This window comes from Lytechinus variegatus, chromosome 2 (assembly GCF_018143015.1).
Source record: "Lytechinus variegatus isolate NC3 chromosome 2, Lvar_3.0, whole genome shotgun sequence".
In the NCBI taxonomy this organism is placed as follows: domain Eukaryota; kingdom Metazoa; phylum Echinodermata; class Echinoidea; order Temnopleuroida; family Toxopneustidae; genus Lytechinus; species Lytechinus variegatus.
In genome coordinates, this window is record NC_054741.1 from 66,851,516 (window position 1) to 66,872,125 (window position 20,610).

Here is a 20,610-nt window from a genome sequence, read left to right on the forward strand (position 1 = left end):
TTTTTCACCTATCATCTTCAAAAGCTGTGTAAATGGTCATATCTGGATTATTGATACTTTCTACAATGCTCTAAGGAGATTTTAGCGGCTCTTCATGGAGTAGCGAGGGAAAATAAGGCAAGTTTCTACCTACTCCAAACTGTATTATTTACTTCAGTCCCAGATACCTAATTTTTTGTCACTCCTTCCAACTCGTGTGACATCTTAGGCCTATCTCTCCTGTGCATTTTTCTCCAAGGCTCTGCTTATTTATTGTCATTCAAATTTCATTATGCCTGACAACACAACAGTAAATACCAGACAGACGACAGCCTTGGCAACCCAGGTGATGAAGGATCTTTTGCAGAATCAAGAGTTCATCAAACTTTTGGACAACATAGTTAGCAATGCAATAGAAAAAAAGCTGAATGAATTGATTGCAAGCATAGAGACAGTAAAAGGTGATGTCATCAACCTACACAATAGAGTGGATGAGAAAGAAAGAGAAATCATGCATCTTCGTGAAAAGATTTCCAGCCAAAACAACAGATGTTCAAAGCTAGAGAATTTGATTGACAACATGGAGCAGTACTCCCGGCGTTCGTGCATTCGGATATTTGGTGTAAAGGAGTCAACTGGAGAGAACACTGATGACATAGCAACAGACATCATATGTGGAAAGCTGGGCATTCAACTTGATAAAACAACAGACATCGATCGTTCTCATCGGACAGGAAAACTAAAGGCTCATCCATCGTCAACGACTGGACATCCATCTTCTGGTGATGTGACATCAAGCGCTTCAGCATCTCGCGTGGCTTCTACTGATCTTGCTTCTAGTATCATTCGCGATAAATATGCTCGCTCTATCATCGTGAAACTTACCACCTACAGAAAACGAAGAGAAATCATGGAAAACAGAAAGAAGCTGAAAGGAAGCGGCATCACAATCGTCGAAGATCTAACAGCAAAGAACCAGAGTCTCCTCAAGCAAGCTCGCGCTCATCCTGTCATTCAGTCAGCATGGTCATCTGATGGACGAGTCATCGCGTTAATCCCAGCAACAGGAGGTAAAACAGCCACAAAGCTGATCTCAAGTGTGTATGATCTGGAGAAGATGAAGAAAAGCTGATCTGATCATGTACATGTACCTACAGTACTTACCTGTCACTGGAGTTGTTACATTTAGTAAGCTAGCTCTACCGACCTACCTGTAAGCATTTCCATTGCAGAAATCTTGCCAGCAGTTGAATAGTTAATTTGCTTAATACTATGAATTCATTCACTCCGAAGCTACTCCTTTCTTTCTATCTCTCTCTCTTTCTGAAACGAACAATTTTATCAGTTTATGAGTAGTCTTATTATCTATGTGCTTTTGTTAAACCTGTTTATATGTTATTTAAATGTCTATTTCCACGTCTTGTTCCTTTTGTTTGAGGCAACTTCCAAATCTGAATAATCATGAATGTCCTTTCTGTAAGGAGAGTTTACAGGAGCACACCTCTGTGGGGACTGAAGAGAATGATTTTATTAATGATACCTGCTATTATCTGCCATTTCAATTAAATGATCACTTTAATTCTTGCCAATATAATCTTAATGATTATAGTACACTGTCAGTTGTGCATTTCAATTGTCGAAGTATTAAGAAAAATTTTGAAAATATTGAATCTCTTTTGTCTACTTTAAAATTTTCTTTCCATATCATAGCTCTGTCTGAGACTTGGCTAATCAATGACGAGACATTTATATTCAGTGGTTACAATTTTGTTGGTACTGGCCGTAAGAATAAGCGAGGTGGAGGTGTTGGCTTTTTTATCAGAAATGGTGTGAGGTTTCATCGGCGCACTGATCTTGATGTTTTTAATGATTCTATTGAGTCGATTTTTATTGAAGTGTTTCATAAAGAAAAAAGCTTAATTCTTGCCACAGTGTACAGACCTCCTTCTCAACCTATCACTGATTTTTTTAACTTTGTTGAGCCATCGCTCCATAAAATATCATCAGGGCATAAGGAATGTCAATTGATTGGCGATTTTAATGTTGATTTATTGAATCCCACAATGAATAATGATATTGATAAATTTATTGATTTTCTTCTTACATTTTCCTTTACTCCGTTGATTCTCAAACCAACACGGATCACTCATAATTCTGTTACTCTTATTGATAATGTATTTACAAACAGGCCTGAATATAATCTTGGTACTGGCATAATTTTAAGTGATGTGAGTGATCACCTGCCTATTTTTACCTTTTCTAAATTTTATAGTTTTCCCCATAAATCACTGTGCAATAATGTAAGATGTAAGCGTGTTTTAAATGATGTTAATACTTCTAGATTTTGTAATAAATTGCAAACTGTTAACTGGAATATGGTTCTTGAATCGACAGATGTTGATATTAAGTTTGATGCATTTATGTTAAGCCTTACTAGTATTTACAATGAATGTTTTCCTCTCCAAACAGTAAAACAACCTATATCTAATAAAAATAAACCCTGGTTTGATTCAGGATTAAAGAAAATGATTAATAAAAAACATCTTTTGTATAGGAAGTATCTCAAAAACCCAACAACATATCGAAAAAATGCTTACTGTACTTACCGAAATCTAGTAACTTGTGAAATTCGTAGGCACAAGAGAGAATATTATTTTAATTTGTTTAAGAAATCTTGTAATAACACAAAAAGTACTTGGAAAATAATTAATCATATTTTGAATCGAGTGAAGAACAAGTTAGATTGCCTATGCATTAAGATTAACGATGTACAAATTTTTGACAAAAATACTATTGTAAATGCATTTAATAACTTTTTCGCTGATGTTGGGAATGACATTGAGAGAACTTTACCAGTTGTACAGAATCATTTTTCAGAGTTCCTTCCTAAAAAATATTACATACATTCTATGTTTATGAATCCAATTGAATGTCATGAAATACTTGAAATCGTAAGACATCTAAAATCTAGTAAAAGTCCTGGATATGATGATATAGACGTTGACATTATTAAAAAGACTATTTTATTATTTGTAAAACCTTTGTGCAATATTTTTAATTGTTCTTTACAAAACGGGATTTTTCCAAGCAAGCTTAAGTTAGCGAAAGTTATTCCTGTCTACAAGAAAGGGGATAAATGTGTATTGAATAACTACCGTCCAATATCAGTACTCTCTACATTTTCTAAGATTTTTGAAAAACTTGTTTATACTCGCCTTATGTCATTTCTATGTAGTAATAATATTTTGTATAATAGACAATATGGTTTTAGGAAAAAATATTCTTCGTATATGGCATTACTTGATTTTATTAATACCATTTCTGAAACATTTGAAAATAAGCAATTTTTGATCGGAATATTTTTAGATTTATCAAAGGCGTTTGATTGTATCAATCACAATATTTTGATAGAAAAACTGAAATTCTATGGAATTAGAGGTTCTTGCTTGGATTGGTTTGTAAGTTATTTAAATAATAGACTCCAGTATGTATCAATTGACAATGTGTCCTCTGAAATAAAATCAATTTCTTTAGGCGTACCCCAGGGATCAGTACTTGGCCCGTTACTTTTTCTTTTATACGTTAATGATATTCAATATGTAAGTGATATACTCAACCCAATTGTTTTTGCAGATGACACCAATTTATTTTTAACAGGGGACAACGTACAGACGCTGAATAACACTCTCTCTACTGAATTATCTAAGGTTAATTCATGGTTTTTAGCAAATAGACTTAAATTAAATCTTGATAAAACTGTTTGTATGTTATTCCAACCTAAAAATAAAAATATTAATTGTAATGAAATAGATGTATGTATCAATGGTTGTAATATACCATTTGTTCATTTTACTAAATTTTTGGGGGTTACCATAGATGATAAATTAACTTGGAAAGAACATATTAACAGCGTGTCTTGTAAAGTAGCACAAACATTAGGTGTCATGAACAGACTTAAACATATATTACCTTTGAATATCCTTCTTAATCTGTATTATACAATGATTTTACCTCATTTTAACTATTGTAATATTGTTTGGGGGAATTGTTCTGATTGCCATCTGAGTAGATTAAGAATACTTCAAAAACGTGCAATAAGAATTATCACAAACTCTAACCCTCGTACACACACTGCACCATTTTTTGCCAAATATAAAATACTCACTATAGATCAAATCAATAATCAACAAACTGCTATATTTATGTATTCTTATTACAATAATCTCTTGCCAAACTTTCTTAATAGATGTTTTGTACAGAATAAATCACTTACTGGTCGTCTAACCAGACAAGCTAATGATCTTTTTATTCCAAATTTCAAATACACATTTTCACGAAACACTATTCAATATGTCGGACCTAAACTTTGGAATTCTTTATCGAATGAACTCAAACATTCCCCCACACTCCTGTCTTTCAAACGGAAATATAAATTTTATCTATTTACTCCATAAGTTTTATATTTGCCTCTCCCTCCCCTTTATTTGTCTTTTACTTTCTTTTGCTTCGTCTGGGGTTTTTAGGTTAAGTATCTATTTTTTCTTTTGTAATTTATGTATTCCATTTTTTCTTTCATTGGGGATTGACCTTGATAGATCAATATGGCCTTTGTCAATCCCCTCCACATTTTGATTTTCTATGTTCTTTTTATGTATATATTGTTACTATTTATACTTGTATTTGTTATTATCTATGTATTTGCTCGATTGTAATGTTTATTACATGTTTTTTACTCAATATGTGGAAATAAATTGAATTGAATTGAATTGAAAAAAAAATCCATGTATTATTTAGATTGTGGAGTGATGTATTTTTTCCATAATGAAAGACCAAAAATAGGAGGGGGACATTTGGTATTGGGCCCCCTGCCCCCTCTGGAATTTCCGCCCATTTGGGTTGAAGATGTTGCATTCCCACTATCCTGTTTCTTGTGTTATTACATGGAATCAAACTTGTTTCATTTTTTTCAAACCAGTGTGAATGATATGTCTCCCTTATAATGAAATAAGTTGCAGCAAAGAATATATAATTGACTAAATCAGTTGTCAATTCAACTGTTTTTGGTTCTTGAAGGGAAAATATTGGATAAACCTAATTCTATATAATGCAATACAGAAGAACAAGTGGGGATATGAGACCATCAGTTTGCTCATTGACATGCTTAAAACTGTTTCACCGGAAAAATGCTAATCTTTAAAATGCAATAACTTTGATTTCCTTGTCGGATTTTGATCAAATCTTCATTCTTATGTTCGTCTGATTTTTCTTTATCTGTTCAAACCATATTACATTCAGTGCGGTGTTTCAGATCAGAATATCAAAAATTTTCTGCTCGCGCATTGCGCTCATTGTTAATATAATAATATATCACATCCATCACTTTCTTGATTTACAAAACATGAATAGAATGTCCGATTATAGGTATAAAAATCTCAAATTTGTTTCTGCTCACGCTTTGCGCCTTCATCAATTATATAGTTATATAGTGCGTCCCAGAATAAACGAAACCGAGATTTAGCGATCATTTATCATAACTTAATCATAAATAGAATAGACAAATGACCTACCAATTTAAAGCTGAGAATCTCTTCTTTCATCTGATATTACTTAGGTTATTTCTTATTCACGCATGAGTGAGCAAAAACAATTTGAAGAAAGGATACCAAAAACTCATTTGGCGGGGGGTATCTGGGTTTCAAAAAGAAAACCACATTTCTGAAAAGTTCAATATCTCCTCTTTAATTTGGTGCCTAAATTACAGAAAATGGTCAAGAAATAAAAAAGTTCTGGTCATTTGAAATAAGGCTTGTATTTCCATAATTTCATGAGATAAACGTGTTTTCACCGGTTTCCCACAGAAGCTTTCGTATGGTGAACAAAAGATTTAATGCATGGCTGATCGTCAACAAAACAGAGTGCCGAGAGAGTTTGAAAGCCAGCCTGGAGAACCTCTTCATTTTATGAAATTATTGAAATTCAAGCCTTATTTCAAATGACCAGAACTTTTTTATTTCTTGACCATTTTCTGTAATTTAGGTATCAAATTAAAGAGGAGATATTGAACTTTTCAGAAATGTGGTTTTCTTTTTGAAACCCAGATACCCCCCGCCAAATGAGTTTTTGGTATCCTTTTTTCAAATTGTTTTTGCTCACTCATGCGTGAATGAGAAATAATCTAAGTAACATCAGATGAAAGAGGAGATTCTAAGCTTTAAATTGGTAGGTCATTTGTCTATTTTATTTATGATTAAGTAATGATAAATGATCGCTAAATCTCGGTTTCGTTTTTTCTGGGACGCACTGTATACCTATCCTGTTCATGATTAGAAAAGTGCTTATAAGATGTCCTGTTTTTAGGACTGAAATCTCATTTTATTTCCGCTCGCGCTTCCCGCTCGCATTAATTGTATAGTTATATACTTATCCTGTTCATGATTAGAAATAAGATAAGATAAGATTTATTTTATTTATACACGGTTAAAAAGCCCAAACAGTTCACAGACTGATTTCCATTGGGGCCGTGTCGAACATTGACAAAGTAAACATTTTAAAATCATTGATTAACGAACAATATATGGAATAGAATTAAGCATCAATTAAATATTACAAGGCAATCATTGAAACGTGAAGAGGAGGGGAGGAGAAGAAAAAAAGGAAGAAGAAGAAGGGAAAAGTGAGAGGGAGAAGAAAAAGACAAAAGAGAAGATAACAGAAGAAGAAAAGAAGAAGAAGAAAAAGAATAATAATGATAGTATGAAAAAGACGAAGAAATTATATACCGTTATCAAAAACATCAATAACTTACAACATGAAAAATCTATCTGTAAATTGGAACAAAGCGGTGCATACATGGTAACAGTAAATATGTACATGGTAAAGTAAAATGTCAAAGTAAATACATGTTTCTATAATGGATAACCGAGCACAAGAAAATGAATACAAGTCATGATTTATCAATGATAAAAGCTAAACATATAAAAATGACTGGAAAATTTGTGATAACTAAATATGGACTGAAAATAATTATATTAAACAGAAAAAATAGTCATTGTAATCCATATCACACAGATAATCTCTTAAGACCTGTTTTGAAATTGTGTTTTGTTTGTGCCGCTTGAATATTCGTGGGCAATGAGTTCCACATACTGGCGCCTCTGTACATAAACATGCGCTTTGCAGATTCAGACTTTATTTGCATAATTTCCAAATTGAGATTCCCACTTCTTGTGTTATGTGTTCTTTCTTTAAGGGAAAATCTATTGATTAGATATGAAGGGGCGAAGTTATTGAGTATGTTAAACATCATTATTGCAACACTTTCATTCCTTTTCTTTTCAAGTGTATCCCAATTTAGTTCATTTAGATTATCGTTTCCGGATGAATCCCAGGCGGTATTATTGATAACGCGTGCTGCCCGATTTTGAATCTTTTGGAGGCCATCTTTTAAACATTTGCCGCAATTTCCCCATACTATATCACAATATGACAAATGAGATGAAATCAGGGCGTTATAGACTAGTATCATGGTATCCTTGTCAACCATACTTCGTATCGATTTTAGCATAAACAAACCGCTACTACATTTCTTCTTTACATTTTGAATGTGTTTCCCCCATGACAAATTTTCATCTAAAATTACTCCTAAATGTTTACACTGGGTAACTCTTGTTAGGGGGGTTCCATCAATGTGAATGTTTAGCGATTCATCTTTGAATAGTTTCAGTCGATTTCTAGTTCCTAGGACAATATATTCAGTTTTTTTGATATTCAAACTAAGCTTATTGTGATCAAGCCATCGTTTCACATTTTGCAAATCTTCATTGATTTTGTTTTCTAGATCAGAGTAGTTGTTACTTGCATAATATAAAATAGTGTCATCTGCATACATACTTATTTTGCAATTTCTAAGAACTAAAGGCAGATCATTAATATGTAAAATGAAAAGAAGCGGCCCTAAAATGGAACCTTGAGGGATTCCAGATTTAATGGGTAATAAATCAGATGATATACCATGCACTGTCGTTTTCTGGCATCTTCCATATAAGTAACTTGTAAACCATTCAATTGAGTGATCCCCAATTCCATATTGCTTTAATTTTTGGATAAGCAATTCGAAAACAACCGTGTCGAATGCTTTTTTTAAGTCCAGCATGACAGAGCATACTATTTTGCCTTCATCAAAGCTTTTTAGCCATTCATCTGTTGTATTAAGTAATGCCGTTGCAGTAGAATGTAATGGCCGAAAGCCAGATTGGTAGTCATTAATCAAATTGTTCCTGTTCAAGTATTCATACAATTGATCAAACACTATACGTTCTAGTAGCTTAGATAAAATAGGTAATATCGAAATTGGCCTGAAATTAGAAGGTTCATTTGCACCGCCTTTATGTAAGGCATTAACTCTTGCCTTTTTCCACTCCGTAGGTACACATGCAGTAGTAATAGACATATTTATAATATGTGCCAATGGTTCAGTTATACATGGTATCGCTGTCTTTATAAGTTTCATTGGTATCATATCACATCCCATCGCTTTGCCACTAGACATTTTCATTAATTGTTTCTTTATTTCGCTTATAGTTACTGGGACAAGTTGAAAGATATGGACTAGCGAGTGCGGGTAAAATTGCATTGCATTATTTTCATTTGCAGACCCTGTGCTGTCGATTGTATCTGCAAGTCTAGGGCCTACGTTTACGAAAAAATCATTCAATGTCTGTGAAATTTTTGTAGACTCATGAATTTCTTTTTCATCTACTATCAAACATTGAATTTTTGTATTTTTATTCTTACGTGGTATCAATATGTTAAGGTTTTTCCACGTGTTCTTTACATTCCCTTTTGAATCTTTAATTTTCTTTTGGAATGTTTTACGTTTGTTTTGCTTTATTTTGTAAGTGACATAATTTTTACTCTTTCTATAAGCTTTCCAATTTGCGCGCGTACGCTTTCGAGTCGCTTTATCTTTCAATTTGTCTCGTTTACGAATTAGATCAATAATTTCAGTATTTATCCAAGGTTTTCGGTGTTTCTTAATACGGCTTTTCCTAATAGGGGCATGGAAATTACACAATGAAGAAAATATTGTTTGGAATTGATGAAGAGAATGATTAACATCACTACATGTATATACACTTTGCCAATCAATGGCTTGTAGATCAGAAAAGAAAAGATTTTCATCGAAATTCTTATAAGTTCTATAGGTTCTATACACATGCCTTGGAGATGGTTTCCGGATTTTACCCCATTCAATATAAACAAGGGAGTGGTCGCTCATTCCTATGTGAAGGACGCCACTTTCGACAACTTTCATACAGTTAGAGGTATAAATTAAATCAATGAGTGTGGATGAATGAAGAGTTACCCTTGTTGGTTCGTCTATCACTTGAGTAAGAGAATAATTCTGGCAAATATCAAGTAATCGTTTTGTATAACAAGACAATGGGTTTCCATTGATATCACAATTGAAATCTCCTAAAAATACGACATCCTTTTGTTCTTCATCAGTTTTAGATAGAACGTTCTCAATAACATTAAACAACTCAATGCTTGATCCAGGTGGTCTATACCATGCCAAAACAATTATAGACGATGAAGTTTGTTGTTTTACTTCTAATGCTATAAGTTCAATATCCTTGTTCATAAGATAAATGTGCTGAAGATGTCCTGTTTTTAGGTTTAAAATCTCATTTTATTTCCGCTCGCGCTCGCACTAATTGTATACCGGTAGTTATATACCTATCCTCTTCATGATTAGAAAAGTCTTTAGAATTTCTCGTTTTGGTCTGAATTCTCAATTTTGTTTCCGCTCGCACTTTGCGCTTGCATCAATTGTACAGTTGTATACCTATCCTGTTCATGATTAGAAAAGTGCTTAAGATGTCCCGTTTATAGGTCTGCTATCTCATTTTTATTTTTGCTCGCGCTTGGCGCTCGCATCAAATGTATAGTTATATACCTATCCTAATCATGATTACAAAAAGTGCAATGTCCAGTTGTTAGGTCGGAATGTCAAAATTTTCAGCTCGCGCTTCGCGCTCGCACTTTTTGATTGTTGATATATGTATCATCTTAATGGGTAACTGCACACAGTCCTTATAACACGTCCCTTTCGATCAGGCCAGAGCGTATATAAAAAAGTATCTGCTCGCGCTGATCACGTTCACATTTATTATTTGTTACATACGCATCTTGTTCAGGACCACAAACATTGGTCAAAATGTTCAATTTTCAGGACAAAATACATAACCCCCCCCCCCCCCCCTAAAAAAAAAATTGTGCTCCGCGCTCGAGTTATCTAATTATATCTAGGTTCTTTTATAATAAGAAAGCTAAGAAGTGACTGTCATATACATACATACATATTCAACCTATTCAATCTATATATATGTGCGTGAGGGTGTGAGGTGCCCTTAGAGGTGTGTGTGTGGGTGTAATTATGGAAAACTCAATTGTGTCCCCACACCCCTGTTGAGGAGAGCTTTCAGCACCCCCACTGAAAAAAATCGTTCCCAGGTCCCTGCTCCTGGCCTTCAGGTTAACTGCTGACCATCTATGTAATTATGCTACTCGACGGTCCTTTATCTCTTTCACGCTGTGCAACTTTGCAGTTGAAGGGGATGCAGACATACGTAATCTGGACCTATATCTACAGAAGATATTGAAACAGTGTAACATATAATCTGTCATTCATTAAACCACCCACTTGGGTAGTTCGCAAGAGGATTGAAATCAATATCTGACAAAAAGGTAGCTTCTATTAGGCCTATTACACATTGACAAAATAATTCAATATCGGATGATGTCGAAATCCGCATATTAACGAGGGAGTCTTACCATCAATTTTGTACAGTTCGCAGATGTAATTTGTCTGAACGTTGAGAGTAGTTTTGAATAACTATTGTACGTAAGTTATTTTATGAAAAGAAACAGAAAATATTTGAACATGAACTACATATCATTAAACCAGAAGATTTATCATCACTGAGCATAAATGTCACTAATGAATATCACTTACAAAATGACAAATAGTTTTTAAGTATAATGCGTATCACTTCATTAACCAACATCAGTCATCACCCATCTTATATTTTTTCCTGTCTCATAATAGGTGCATATGCGACAGTAGGAGGAGATCTCTTTGAGATACCATCCTCACCAAACAATTCTTATGATGCTGTGTCTCTAGGATGTCCAGCTAATATGAATAACGTTACTCGTTGCTGGTATAAGCATATGGAACAGAAGATCCCTTTGGACAAGAGTATTGCTATTGTTTGTTGTACATGTGAGTATTCAGAATGATATGACTTTCTTTGTTTTGAAATTCAAGCACAAAAAAATTATAGTGAGTTCAATACGTGAATATCAGACCAAAGCTTGTAAGTCCATTAAAACAATTAGCAAACTTATTTTACTGGAAAAGGACTGAGAGTTCTTAAAATGACGTAAATCATAACACGAAATTGCATCTACGTCCGACCTGCACACTTATTAAAACAGATCGCTTTTTTTCTGTAGCAAAGAAATGATGAAGAAATGGCAATATATAGGATGTCAAAAATATATCTGAAGGAAAGATTAACTTCCACGTGTTGCTTAGACAGCTTCCGGCATAACGAAACAAAATCCGGTAGTTATTAAGATCTTATTTTGTTTACATTACCGTCCAATTTTGGCATACGGTATTCCTGTTTGGTCCACCTTACAAATAGAATCATATTCAATAAATAAGCAGTACTAAAGACGCTCCACTCATTTTTGTTTTTTCTTTGAGAGAGCAAATTCTCTTACCATCTACGTTTAGTTATTTAAAACTAATTGCGGCCGCCTCTATACAATCGCATGATTTATCTTTCTTTTCAAGTGTTTTTTTGTAAAAATTTACATTTTCACTTTTCTTGTTTATTTGTAGGCTTTGCTATCCTGGATTTCACAATCGTGGTCTGATGTCCAATGACTTTGATCAGTTTTCCACGGTCGAACCTTCGCATTTAGGAGAAATGCCTTATTTTCATGAGACAGACCCTCAACAAAAGATCAGAACTAATTACAAAATGCAGACACTCAGGACCACTGACCATGGAAAACAGAGCATTGAACGCCACACGAGAACATGGAGAAGAAAGTCACTTGGACATTAGACCGCCTGACAATCGCATTTTCGCGAAAAACCCAGGGTTGCAAAGCTGCTTCCAATGTGCGTTTAATCGTGGAGGTATAGAACTACGTCCATGGTTGAATGTTCTACTCGCTCTATCCCCGGGTCTATCCTATGGTATTTGGCACACCCCCCCCCCGGGGGGGGGGCACTCAGTATATAATGCATAGTGGTTATGTGCCGCGAAGGGGACCCCCATTTTTACACTCAAATTTCCGTTCCAAGGCATAGCATTTTAGTCTTATTGAGAAAATAGAAGAAAGACATCCGCTCCTAATATAAGCATCGCTTATTTTTCGTTACGCCTTTCCGGTCGCATGAGCAGCCACAGAGCGCTGTCCGACCTCTGCGCGAGCGCACCCGGCGGAGGCCACGCTATAGCTGCATCATGCACGCGTGCCCGTTCCATAGGGATGCACTCACACGCTGGCGATCCATTCCAAAGACCCCCGTTTTCTAAACATTTGTAGTTCCGAAGCCCTTTCCGAGGACCCTCCTTTTTACAATAAGCCCGCTCCAAGGCCCCCGTTTTTTGTCTCGCCCGCGGCACACCCCCACCACTTTTTTGGTCGAGTGCCCCCCCCCCCGATCCCAATACTCCAATGAATATAAACATTAGCTCTCTCTCCCACCCCCCCCCCCTCTCTCTCTCTCTCTACATATATATATGTATTAAAGTGAAGACCTTTTTTAAGAATTGTTAGGTTTGAAATAATTTGTTCATAGATTACAAACATTTTTCTCAGTATTCTTCATGTTCTTGGTCAGCATGGTCAGTATAAGGGAAGACTATAAAAGTACGTATTTTAGTTTGATTTTTATTAAACAAAATGATGTACAGTGAATTTTGATCAAAATAACTGTACAAGTTTTCAGTTTCCTATTTGCTTGGCATTTATAATCCAATTTTTCAAACATAATTCTAATCAGATTCAATAATAATGGTTATTTTGTGAGGTTTAAACGACCACTTAAAATTCTGCATGTGCTTTCTTTTGAACAGCGTACATGTGCGACCCCCGTGGTAGTCCTCTAGGTCTAGAGAGCGGTAAAATCAACAATGATTCTATTTCAGTTTCAAGTGAGCGTAATCAAGATGTCGAGAAACGAGAAGTTCGTCTTAATGGTCGCTCCGCATGGCAACCTCTCGAAGATGACGCTGACCCTTGGGTGCAGGTTGCCTTTGATTCCGCTTTTATCATCACAGCTTTTAAAACACAAGGCAGGCCAGCTTATAATTTCGAGTGGACGACCGCATATAAAGTGTCCTGCAGTATGGACGGAACGTCATGGATCTTCTACCAAGATAAATATAATAATACAGACAAGGTAAAGACCGGGGGAAAGGACCTAGATTGCATCTTGTCCTCTTTATACAAATACAAAAGAAAGCAGAAATCTCTTGGGAACGGATCCGAGAATAGAGAGGGGAAAATAACGAAAGTAATGCAATTCTCCGTCAATCCCGTGCAAACATTCTAGGACCCTATCACCCCATTTAAAGAAAATAAATATGTAATATTATCATAGAAGTTTTTATAAGTATGTCCACGGCCAAGTGCCAGTATGAATCTTTTGCGTGGCTGGTGATCTTGATCCAAACGAGTTTATGGATTATTGCGAGCATTAATGCCGGGAGCATGCAAACTTGATATGATTATCCTTATTCTCAGAACTGTTGTCATGAAGTTAAGCGTGTTGCTCATGCAGGCTCAGCTGTAAAGTCCGTTTTTGTATTTTCCAGTTTCATACCTCTTTCCGACTTTGCCCCCCCCCCCCCCCTACTTACTACAACTAATAGAACATACCAGACAGGCCCTTCCGTGAATATGCAAACTTTGCATCCATGAAGTGTTTTTACATCTCCAGTTTTAAGTTGATCCCATCTCTTTATAAGACACTGCCTGAGCTGGGTTGAGATCATACAAAGATTGTACGGGACCTTTTTAAAAAGATTTGTTCCAGTCCATCAAGGTGTTTCTAGGTTTGATGTATTTTGAAACAATCAATGCATTCTCTGAATTATTGTTTTCATGATGAGTAACCTTGATATTTTGCCTACTTTAAACAGTTTAACCGGCATTTAAAAAAAATATTAATTAATTTATCAATTATCATCTCATCATAAAATCATTTGCTTGTGTTTTCCTTAGGTATTCTCAGGAAATTACGGCAAAGGTAGTCCAGTAGAACACACCTTCTTTACACCCATCGTATGTAGATTCTTCCGTATCCATCCGAAGAAGACCATAGGTAAAATAACCATTAGGTTAGAACTCTATGGATACGGTCCTATCAATGAATTATTAGGTGAGCACAATAATGATCACTATGATGTAAATGCTTTTGACCGAATTCTGAGCTATATAAGCTTCTCTATATTTTTAGTATTCATTTTGATTATAACAATGTATAATCAGCGGGAAATATAATGAAGGTTTTAGTCAGCTCTATTAACGCCAATAAGGAATAAGACTATGCCATAAAAAATATTACTGTGAAGGTCTCAGTTTATTAAAATTACCGTTATATTGCATTTTCTTGATCTATACTTTCCTGGGGATGATAGATAATAATACAGAAAGCATTACGGAACGAGTAGCCTAGGAATGTAGCCTTAAGCCTGTTTTTCTATCGATCTCTAAAAGATCTTTGTTTATTCTTAATCATTTTTAATTTAGCTGCTATAAACCAAGAGGAATCTGGATGTCCACATCCCCTGAGAGGAAGTAAAATGGGAGTGGAAGATGGACGAATCCCAGATTCTAGTCTTACTTCTTCATCGTATCGAATTATCGACGGATTCCCCCTTTCAGCACAAAATGGAAGATTGAACGGCGGAATAGATATTAATAGGAACGCTTGCTGGCTAGCCGTTGATGACGATCCAGACAAATGGGTGAAAGTGAGTTCGTTATATTTGCATTTGTCTGCACACAGAAAAGTCTGTGCTTTGAAGTCGTGCAAGTGTCTGCCTGGCATTATGCCAGGCTGACACTTGCACGACTTTTGGTCACGATTTTGTCGTGGCAAGTCGTGCCATTTTGGGTCACGAACTGGGAGGCTCCCTCACTGTTTACGACTTGCTCACGACAAGTTCACGACAAGTTCAAAACGAGTTCACGAAAAGTTCACGAATGCGTGCCCGTCAGTGTCCACATTAAAACGAACTGGCACGACGAGTTCACGCATTGTTTGCACATAGTTTACGCACTTCCCGCACTGGCACGACGAGTTTGTGCAATTCGTACAGTGTTGTGCTGAACTATTCGTGAACTCGTCGTGAGCTGATCGTGACTATTCGTGACAGTCGTGGCATGACTCGCACTGCCACGCACTAGCACGCATCCTCCCGCATCGTCCCGACGAGTTCACGAACAGTTTGCGCATAGTTCACGACCCGGTTGCTAAATTTTGTCGTGACCAAAATTTTGAACATTTCCAGATTCTCGTCCCGACATGGCACGCAGTCACAACGTGTCACTGCGTTTTTACGCACACTTCACGCCACTTATTCACGACTAGTTTACGCACTGGCACGACTTGAGTCGTGCCAATGCGTGACACAAAATCGTGCAAGTGTCAGGATGGCTTAAGATTTAAGGATCTACGCATTTTACTGCAAATTTGGAATCGGCTGATAAAAGTAAATTGTTATTTGTTTGATTATACCGCGATTTCACCACGAACCGTCCGCGCCCACAATAATTCACTTCAAGAAAGTATAAAGATATGCACGTACTAGCGGACCTACGGAGGGGCAGAGGGGGCAGTCTGCCCCCCTGACGAATCACAACCCATACAAAAGACATATCCTGCGGCCTGCCCCCCCCCCCCTGACGAGCTGAAATACCTATTTTGCCTCCCCCCCCCTCCCCCCTGACGAGCTTGAAGACTTTTTTTTTGCTTGTAAACTTTTTCGACCGGTTTTGCCACCCCCTATGGAAAATCCCAGGTACGCCACTGAAGATACGGGATGAATCTTTGGAACCTGAACTATCGAACGAAGACGCCGGTAAATAATTTGCTCTCCTTGTAGGTGCACTTATTGCTGGTTTTAGAAAAGCTTTTCTTTAAATGCGTTTTCGGCCAAACTAACTTTTGCATCGAAGTGCGCAGAGAGGACGGTGATGCGTGCGTACATCCATAACGTATTACGTTACGGATGTACATTGCCAGCCAATGTGTTTTTTATATTTGAAATATGGGAGCGTTCTTTTTTTCTTGACAAAATGTTAAGACAGTGGCGATTGTAAACATTAAAGTTGTGGTTTAAGTATGGACAGCCAATTGGTACAAACAGTAGAGATATCATACTTCAGCTCATTTGGTTCTCAAATCATTCATAATTGTCTAGGAAGTATAAATAGATGAATGACTTCACCATCGATGAATCAGGAAAGAGCGAAGTAAACACAAGGCACATACAACTTAATAAAAAAAATGATACTTTGGCTTCCCATACTTAAACCACAACTTTAAACCTGAGTTTAATACTAAACCTGCTATCACTACGGGCCAATGTGTTCATCAAACTTTTTATTTTTCTATGGATATTTGGAATGATCAGATAGATGTTGGAAAAACCTCTCTCATCACCGGTATCATTGTACAAGGGCGAAATATGATGAAACGTTGGGTGACATCTCTGAAGGTTTCCCATTCATTGGATAATAATACGTGGACTTTCGCTTTGGAACCACAATGCGAACAAAAAGTGAGTTAATTGGACGTAGAAATAATACGTATCAAAGGGTGTATTCCGGGCTGAAAATAATTACTTCTATATGAAGGGAATGCCATTCAAAATTTCCTTGAAATCTGCTGCCCAAAACAAAATTATTGGATTTTAAACTTAAGCAATATGCTCTGAAAATAGTTATGCACATCGTCATGCCATACTTTCCTTTGTCAGATGATATTACGTGAGATCACAATTCTAACATAATTTTTGTTTTCATATATTACGTATAATAGTATCTCAGTATACAAAGCTGATGAAAGTTCGAAGCGTGACCAGAAATATCTTTTTGAATATTGGCTTCAAATCGGGACATTTTAAGCGCAAGTTCTCTTTAATAAGCGCCAAGGGAATTAGTGTAAAATGACCCGATTTTTTTCAATTTTCCGATACAAATCTTTTTTATGTATCTTTGTTTTTCTTACTTCTCTTATCTTTATTTCATCTAATGTTGGGAATGAATCCTGATGGCGTGGTGGCTACAGCCTCTGGATCCACTTTTGCCGATCATCACATGAAAATCTTAATTTATTGCTTTTTATTACTAGGTCTTTCCTGCAATTTCATCACATGAACATCTTAACTTACTGCTCTTTATTACCAGGTCTTTCCTGCAATATCATCACATGAAAATCTTAATTTATTGCTCTTTATTACCAAGTCTTTCCTGCAAAATATCATCACATGAAAATATTAATTTAATGCTCTTTAGTATCAGGTCTTTCCTGCAATATCATCACATGGAAATCATAATTTATTGCTCTTTAGTATCAGGTCTTTCCTGCAATATCATCACATGTAAATCTTAATTTATTGCTCTTTAGTATCAGGTCTTTCCTGCAATATCATCACATGTAAATCTTAATTTATTGCTCTTAATATTACTAGGTCTTTCCTGCAATATCATCACATGAAAATCTTAATTTATTGCTCTTTAGTATCAGGTCTTTCCTGCAATATCATCCCATGAAAATCTTAATTTATTGCTCTTAATATTACTAGGTCTTTCCTGCAATATCATCACATGAAGATCTTAATTTTTTGCTCTCTATTATCAGGTCTTTCTTGCAATATCATCACATGAAAATAGTAATTCATTGCTCTTTATTACTAGGTCTTTCCTGCAATATCATCACATGAAAATCTTAATTTATTGCTCTTTATTACCAGGTCTTTCCTGCGATATCATCACATGAAAATCTTAATCTATTGCTCTTTATTACCAGGTCTTTCCTGCAATATCATCACATGAAAATCTTAATTTATTGCTCTTTATTACTAGGTCTTTCCTGCAATATCATCACATGAAAATATTAATCTATTGCTCTTTATTACCAGGTCTTTCCTGCAATATCATCACATGAAAATCTTAATTTATTGCTCTTTAGTATCAGGTCTTTCCTGCAATATCATCACATGTAAATCTTAATTTATTGCTCTTAATATTACTAGGTCTTTCCTGCAATATCATCACATGAAAATATTAATTTATTGCTCTTTATTACCAGGTCTTTCCTGCAATATCATCACATGAAAATCTTAATCTATTGCTCTTTATTACCAGGTCTTTCCTGCAATATCATCACATGAAAATCTTAATTTATTGCTCTTTAGTATCAGGTCTTTCCTGCAATATCATCACATGTAAATCTTAATTTATTGCTCTTAATATTACTAGGTCTTTCCTGCAATATCATCACATGAAAATATTAATTTATTGCTCTTTTGTATCAGGTCTTTCCTGCAATATCATCACATGAAAATTTTAATTTATTGCTCTTAATATTACTAGGTCTTTCCTGCAATATCATCACATAAAAATCTTAATTTATTGCTCTTAATATTACTAGGTCTTTCCTGCAATATCATCACATGAAGATCTTAATTTTTTGCTCTCTATTATCAGGTCTTTCTTGCAATATCATCACATGAAAATAGTAATTTATTGCTCTTTATTACTAGGTCTTTCCTGCAATATCATCACATGAAAATCCTAATTTATTGCTCTTTATTACTAGGTCTTTCCTGCAATATCATCACATGAAAATCTTAATCTATTGCTCTTTATTACTAGGTCTTTCCTGCAATATCATCACATGAAAATCTTAATTTATTGCTCTTTATTACCCGGTCTTTCCTGCAATGTCATCACATGAAAATCTTAATTTATTGCTCTTTATTACCCGGTCTTTCCTGCAATATCATCACATGAAAATCTTAATTTATTGCTCTTTATTACTAGGTCTTTCCTGCAATATCATCACATGAAAATCTTAATTTATTGCTCTTTATTACTAGGTCTTTCCTGCAATATCATCACATGAAAATCTTAATCTATTGCTCTTTATTACTAGGTCTTTCCTGCAATATCATCACATGAAAATCTTAATTTATTGCTCTTTATTACCCGGTCTTTCCTGCAATGTCATCACATGAAAATCTTAATTTATTGCTCTTTATTACCCGGTCTTTCCTGCAATATCATCACATGAAAATCTTAATTTATTGCTCTTTATTACTAGGTCTTTCCTGCAATATCATCACATGAAAATCTTAATTTATTGCTCTTTATTACTAGGTCTTTCCTGCAATATCATCACGTGAAAATCTTAATTCATTGCTCTTTATTACCAGGTCTTTCCTGCAATATCATCACATGAAAATCCTAATTTATTGCTCTTTATTACTAGGTCTTTCCTGCAATATCATCACATGAAAATCCTAATTTATTGCTCTTTATTACTAGGTCTTTCCTGCAACATCATCACATGAAAATCTTAATTTATTGCTCTTTAGTATCAGGTCTTTCCTGCAATATCATCACATGACAATCGTAATTTATTGCTCTTTATTACCCGGTCTTTCCTGCAATATCATCACATGAAAATCTTAATTTATTGCTCTTTATTACCCGGTCTTTCCTGCAATGTCATCACATGAAAATCTTAATTTATTGCTCTTTATTACCCGGTCTTTCCTGCAATATCATCACGTGAAAATCTTAATTTATTGCTCTTTATTACTAGGTCTTTCCTGCAAACTACGATTATGACACTCCTGTGACTATTGTGTTCAACCAACCACTCACTGCTCGCTACGTCAGAATTCACCCATTCACATGGTATAGATCGAGAGACGACTGCGCCTTGAGATATGAAGTCCTTGGTATACAAGATTAGAAGAAGTTGATAGCTGAAACGCTTTAAGGGTCACTCTTTTAAAATTCAAGTCTCATATTACTTCAAAATCATTATTTTACATTCACTTTTCCAAAAGTATTTGAGTATGTTTTGTAATATAATGTTAACATTTTGAACTACATGTATAAATAAATGAATAGATTAATAAACAAATAATAAATGAATGAATAAATAAATAAACTTAAATGTGGGGCAAGGTCAAAAAGTTGTAAAATGACACAATACTGAAAGTCACTCTTCTTTTTTCCGTGGTGATGAGTGAGTTTCTCAGTGGTTTCTTTTGACTTTGATCGATAATCGGTTTTAGTAAATATCAATGTGTAATTGATATCAATAAATAGATCATTTAATTTTCTTTAAAATAATACCCTACATGATGTGATTATCGTTAACATGTAGGTGCAGTGCCTTGAAATTCAAAAGTTGCAAAATGACACAATATTGAAAGTCACTTTTCCTTTTTAAGTGGTGATGATTGGGTTTCTTTTAAATATTTTCATGCACCTTAACATGAACATTAACATGGAGTC

The 20,610-nt window shown here is 35.2% G+C and overlaps 1 protein-coding gene across 1 annotated transcript; it reads left to right on the forward strand.

Annotated features, from left to right (window-relative positions):
* The first annotated feature begins 271 nt into the window (after positions 1–271).
* Positions 272–20,059, forward strand: LOC121406924 (EGF-like repeat and discoidin I-like domain-containing protein 3). The gene is made up of 7 exons (XM_041597798.1): positions 272–1,049; positions 11,090–11,266; positions 13,143–13,468; positions 14,293–14,449; positions 14,821–15,044; positions 16,710–16,856; positions 19,907–20,059. The coding sequence occupies exons 1-7, from the start codon at positions 272–274 to the stop codon at positions 20,057–20,059; spliced, it is 1,962 nt and encodes a 653-aa protein (XP_041453732.1).
* The last annotated feature ends 551 nt before the right edge of the window (positions 20,060–20,610 follow it).